The sequence below is a fragment of the Amblyraja radiata genome, chromosome 28 (assembly GCF_010909765.2).
Source record: "Amblyraja radiata isolate CabotCenter1 chromosome 28, sAmbRad1.1.pri, whole genome shotgun sequence".
NCBI lineage: Eukaryota > Metazoa > Chordata > Chondrichthyes > Rajiformes > Rajidae > Amblyraja > Amblyraja radiata.
In genome coordinates this window covers 14,021,688-14,027,687 of record NC_045983.1, presented here as the reverse complement: position 1 = coordinate 14,027,687, position 6,000 = coordinate 14,021,688, and the positions used below count along the sequence as shown (strand labels likewise).

Sequence of the window (6,000 nt, the reverse complement as noted above, 5' to 3'; positions counted from 1 at the left end):
CTAACCACAACCCCACCTCAACCCTCGAATCCAAACTCATCCCAACCCAACCACACCATTGTCATCCCAAGCAACCCTCAACCCCAGTCCAATCCAACACAACCTAACCCCACTGAAACCCAACTCCACTCACACCAACCTTAGCCCAGCCCCAACCCTAACCCCAACACAACCCAACCCGACCTTAACCACAACCCAACCCCAACCACAACCCAACCGCAACCCAACCAACCCTATCACAATCCAAGCCCCAACTAATCCAACACGAAAGCCTAACCCAACCAAACCCCACTGAAACTCAACCCTACCCACACCAACCGAAAACCAGCCCCAAACCTATCCCAATCCGAGCCCCACCCAATCCAACACCGCCCCAACCCAACTACAACCCCAAAACATCCCCAACCCAAACCAGCACCAACCCCAACACATCCCACCCCACACACAACACAGCCCCAACACAAACCCAAACCAACTGCAAACACATCCCCAAACACAGCCCCAACACAACCACAACCCAACCAACACAGCCCCAACACAACCCCAATCCAGCACCAACACAACCACAACCCAGGGACAACCCCAACACAACCCAACCGCACCCTAACCACAACCCCAATCCAGCCCCAACACAACCCTAACCACAACCCAGCCTCAACTACAAACCAACGCCAACAAACCATCACTCAACCCTAACCCAACTCCACCACCATCCAACCAACGCAACCCAAAAATGACCCAACTCAACCAACCCAACCCATTTAAACACCTTGATTAGTACATGTGTCAGGTGTTATGGGGATAACGCAGGAGAATGGGGTTAGGAGGGAGAGATAGATCAGCCATGAATGGCCAAGTTCAACTCATATCACTTATGATCTTATGAACATCCATCCCAATTAAACCTAACCTCATAACCCAATCCATTCCACTCAACCCAGGGCAACTCAATTCATTCCAACTTAAGATAGATATAAAAAGCTGGGGTAACTCAGTGGGTCAGACAGGAATTCCATCTCTCCAGAGATGCTGTCTGTCCCACTGAGTTACTTCAGCTTTTAGTGTCTATCTTGGTTTAAACCAGAATCTGCAGTTCCTTCCTACACACTCAGTACAACTTAATCCAACATAAACCAACTCCCATAGTGGAGACACAAGGATCTGCACAAGATGGAATCTTGAGCAAAACACAAAGTGCTGGAGGAACTCTGCAGGCCAGGCAGCATCTGTGGATGGAAGTAGATAATGTTTCAGGTGGGGACTCTTCTTCACATTGATGAACGGTCCCAATTCTCCAATTGGAAACAGACCCTTCAGCCCACAAGTCCACACTAACCATCATTCACAGCTCTATGTTATCCCATTTTGTGCATCCATTCCTGATAACAAGGAGCAATTTTTGGAGAACAACCCGCACGTCTTTGGGATGTGGGAGGAAATCCATGCAGTCACAGGGAGGAAGAGAAAACTCCACGCAGTCAGTACCCGGGGTCAGGATCGAACCTGTGTACCTGGCGCTGTGAGGGAACAAGTCTACCAGCCGTGCCACAGTGCCATCTTGTGGAGACAGAGTTCCTCCAATGGTTTGTGAGTTGCCCCATTCCCTCCACTGGGTGCAGCAGCTGCAGTGTGCACGGTCTACAGCAGGCACTGCAGTTACTCACACGTAAACCGCTCTGACAGGCTTCCCCAAGGGCCAGCGCCTTGGCCTGGTGGAGGAGCATTAGTGTGTCTCATGGCATGGTCTACAGCAGGCACTGCAGTTGTACAGGGCCCTGGTGAGACCACAGCTGGAGTATAGTGTGCAGTTTTGGCCTCCAAATTTGAGGAAGGACATTCTTGTCATTGAGAGAGTGCAGCGTAGGTTCACAAGGTTAATTCCCAGGATAGCGGGACTGTCATATGTTGAAAGAATGGAGCGACTGAGCTTTACACTGGAATTTAGACGGATGAGAGGCGATGTCATGGAAACATAGAAGATTATTAAGGGATTGGACACGCTAGAGGCAGGAAACATGTTCACGATGTGGGGTGAGCCCAGAACCAGCGGCACCAGTTTAAGAATAAAGGTTAGGCCATTTAGAATGGAGATGATGAAATAAATTTTCACCCAGAGTTGTAAATCTGTGGAATTCTCTTCCTCAGAAGGCAGTGGAGGCCGATTCTCTGGATGCTTTCAAGAGAGTTAGATAGAGCTCTTAAAGAAAGCGGAGTAAAGGGATATGAGGTACGGCGTACTGATTGTGGATGATCAGCCATGATCACAGTGAACGGCAGTGCTGGCTCGAAGGTCCAAATGGCCTACTCCTGCATCTATTGTCTATTGTCCGTGATCCTGTTTCCATGTGGTATCCTTCAATTAATTATAGCAGACCTGGACACTTGGTAAACAACCCCTGGCTTGTTTTCAGACCTGCTGCAGACAACGTCTGTCTGAGGATTGGTCCTGTGGGTGTGACAAGCGGTCGACCTGGGGGAGCTCAGTCTCTACCCTTCAGCACAGTGACGGACGAGGAGGGGAGAGTTCGCCAACAACGCCCCAGAGATTGGCTGCACCTCCCCCTCAGGAGGGGCTGAGCACAGGGTAAACGAGCAGGAATGGGCTGTGGGGGACTGACTGTACACATAAAGAACCACTGGCAGAGCGACAGCACGGGTCCAGGCCGGTCAGCCCACGCTGACCATCGATCACTCTGGGGGCGGCTGGGGGTAGAGTTGCTGCCTTACACCACAGGACACCCAGGTCCAATCCTGGCCACGCGTGCTGCCAATACATTCTCCCTGTGATTGTGTGGGTTTTCTCCGAATTTTTCGGTTTCCTCCCACACTCCAAAGAGGTACAGGTTTGGAGGTTAATTGGCCTGGTACAAATGTAAATTGTCCCTGGTGTGTGTAGGATAATGTTAGTGTGCAGGAATCGCTAGTCGGTGCGGACTCGGTGGGCATGTTTCCGCGCTGTGTCTCTAAAACTAAAACCATTCACCAATCCTAATTCATACCGTTTAAAAAAATTCTCCCCACATTCCAATCATCTCATTAATAATAATAATAATAAATTTTATTTATGGGCGCCTTTCAAGAGTCTCAAGGACACCTTGTAACTGTGTCGACTCTTTGCCTACTTTGTGCATGGTTTGCAAAACAAAGAATTTCACTGACCTGTCACATGATGGTAACATTTCAATCAATCATTCAATCTCTTGCCAAATTCCACCCGTCACCCACACTAAGGGCTATCCACAGCCGACAGCTAACCCACCGACCATCGATCATCCCATTCACACTACTCCTGTGTTAACCCACTTTCCCATCCACTCCCTACACACGAGGGACAATTTAAAGAGGACAATTAAGCTACAAACCTTTGCCTCCACTCCCTATACGATTTACAGAGAGCCAATTAACCTATAAACCCGCAAGTCTTTGGGATGTGGAAAGAAGTTGGAGCACCCGGGGGAAATACAGAGGGTCACAGGGAGACCATGCACACTCCACACAGACAGTTTATGAGGTCAGAATCGAACCAGAGTCACTGGTGCTGTGAGACAGACTACATAGGTTTCGTCCGGGTGCTCAGGTTTCTTCCCACATTCCAAAGACGTGCAGGTATGTATGTTAATTGGCCCTCTATAAATTGTGTGAGTACATGGAGGCACAAGTGGTTTAACTAAATGGATGATCGATGGTCAGCATGGGCTGGGTAGGCTGAAGAGCATGCCTCTATGCTGCATCATTCGATGAATCATGGATGTGTGAAATGCAGCGAGAGGATTGCAGGCTGACAGACATGCCCGTGTGCACTAACTTTGTTTTATTCATGTAAATTCAAGCACTGACAGTGAGTCGAGACACTCCACACCAACCACCATCCACACGCTCCACGTAGCCTTGTCCCCGGGTCTCCCGCCATTAACCAGACCGTCGGCAGCACCTGGCGGATAGTGACGTCCACGGCAGCCGTCTCCCTGCTACCGGTCACGAGAAGTCAGTGACGTTGGCCCAGGCGGGGAAGGTGTCGAGATGGAACATGAGACGGCCCCAGGTGTTGATGGCCACGGTGACCGACACCACACTGACCACGTTGAGAACAAACCCCGCCTTGACCTGAACAAAGGTAAATACTCGTTAACATCTGCCCTCCCTAGGGCTAAAGATAACCTGGTTGGGTTGCTCCTAGGCCTGGCCAAGCTGACCATCAGCGAGTCATGGCTTCAGGCAGAAGAGAGCTCTGCCTGAGCCCGGCTGCGTGCCCTTTTTCCAGATTTATGTCCGCGCCCGGGTAGTATTAGAAAGGGAACGTGCGCTGTCCACGGGTACCCTGGGGGATTTCCTGGACCGCAGGGAGGTGGAATATATCCTTTACATGGATTGTAATACATTTGTTTAGGAATGTGACATTTAAGAATATTTGTTTTAGATAATTGGGTAATTTTATATTATGGTGGTGGGTTTATTTGGTATTGTTTTGTATTGTCTATATAATTAAAACTCTGATCTCGACCACTTCCTGTTTGCACTGCATATTGATTTTAGAAAAAACGCTACCACTTACAGCTGTGATTTTTGGCCATCTTACTCAGAGTCCACCTCCGCTGCGCAGGACAAGAGGATTTTTGCCATCAATGAAAAATAAAATACTTATTAATGTTTAAAAAATGGTGAGATTCTCCCTCCTGTCAATGCCATGAAGGCCATGCCCCTTCTGGTGGGAGAGGGGAGGGACTATAAAACCCGGAAGTGTGGACGTGCCTCAGTTCGCTGCAAGATGGGGGAGGGAGAGGTCACAGCTCTCTGTCTGAGCTGTGAATAATACTGAAGTAAGTAAGTAAGTTTATTAGCCAAGTATTCACATACAAGGAATTTGTCTTGGTGCTCCACCCACAAGTCCACACACGTCTGCTAAACTGTGAGTGGTTTTACTGACCTGTCAGTACCCATAATGTGGTTTGAAAATGTAGTTTGAAAATGCAATTGTGTTTTTTGGTTCGAAAATGCAAAAGCGGTCTTTTGGTTCGAAAATGCAAAAGCTGTTTTTGGTTTGAAAATGCAAAAGCTGTTTTTGGTTTGAAAATGCAAAAGCTGTTTTTGGTTTGAAAATGCAAAAGTGTTTTTTGCCTTATTGAAAAGCAGGTGTTGCCTTATTGAACAGCAGGTGTTGCCTTTTTGAAAAGCGGGTGTTGCCTTTTTGAAAAGCGGTCTTGAATCTGGTGGCTTTGCACCTGCTTGAAGTGGCATGAAACTGCACTTGAGTTTGGTGGCCTTGCACCCTGCCTGAAGTGGCATTTCAAGGAATAGCCGTGAGTCAACTGCCAGCCCGCCAGCCATGAGTGAATGAGCTGCCAGCAAACATTTAAAGTTTTAAAAACAGTCCGAAAACTCACCCATTTTGGAAAAAAACCCCGAGTAACGTCACAATGCGCTTGTAAGGCAGGACGGGACACTCCGAGAGGGCATTTCAGTGATCGTGTGGCGGTGGTTGCCGGTGCCCGATGCCCGGTGGGGAGGGAGGTGCTGGAGCGCCGAGCCCGGGGCTGAAAATAAAGCCGTGACCGGGGCCGAAAATAAAGCCGCCACTGGAACCAAGGACGAGCCTGGGTCTGTGGTCAGGGACGAGCCCGGAGATGAAGTCGCACTATAACCCAGGTGGCGGCTGAGCTGACGGCTGGAGTCCACAGCCAGGGCCGGGCTGAGTACAAGAACCAGGCCGACTTCCTTGCCCTGGCGCTGCTCTACGACTTGGGTAGGTCCTGGGGCAGGGAATGGGAGGATGATGAGGGAAATGAGGAGGGAGATAGGGTGGGGAGTGGGGTGGTAGAGGGAGATGGGGATAGAGTGTGGAGGAGGGAGATGGGGAGCGGTGGAGGAGGGAGATGGAGATGCCCCTCGCTATCTACCCTCACTCTCCCTCTCTACCCCACTCCCTCTCTACGCCCCTCCCTCTCCTTCTCAACCCTCCCTCCCCCCCACTCTATCCCCTCCTGTTCCCTCTTACCCCCTCCC

At 49.9% G+C, this 6,000-nt stretch overlaps 1 protein-coding gene across 1 annotated transcript in view; it reads right to left on the bottom strand.

The window, feature by feature from the left end:
• Positions 1 to 3,796: 3,796 nt before the first annotated feature.
• Positions 3,797 to 6,000, bottom strand: part of LOC116988866 (solute carrier family 13 member 5-like) — a 49,674-nt gene continuing 47,470 nt past the window's right edge. The window contains exon 12 of the mRNA XM_033045858.1: positions 3,797 to 4,104. Within this exon, the coding sequence (XP_032901749.1) occupies positions 3,976 to 4,104 (129 nt within the window). The 3' untranslated portion in view covers positions 3,797 to 3,975. The remainder of the gene's footprint in view (positions 4,105 to 6,000) is intronic.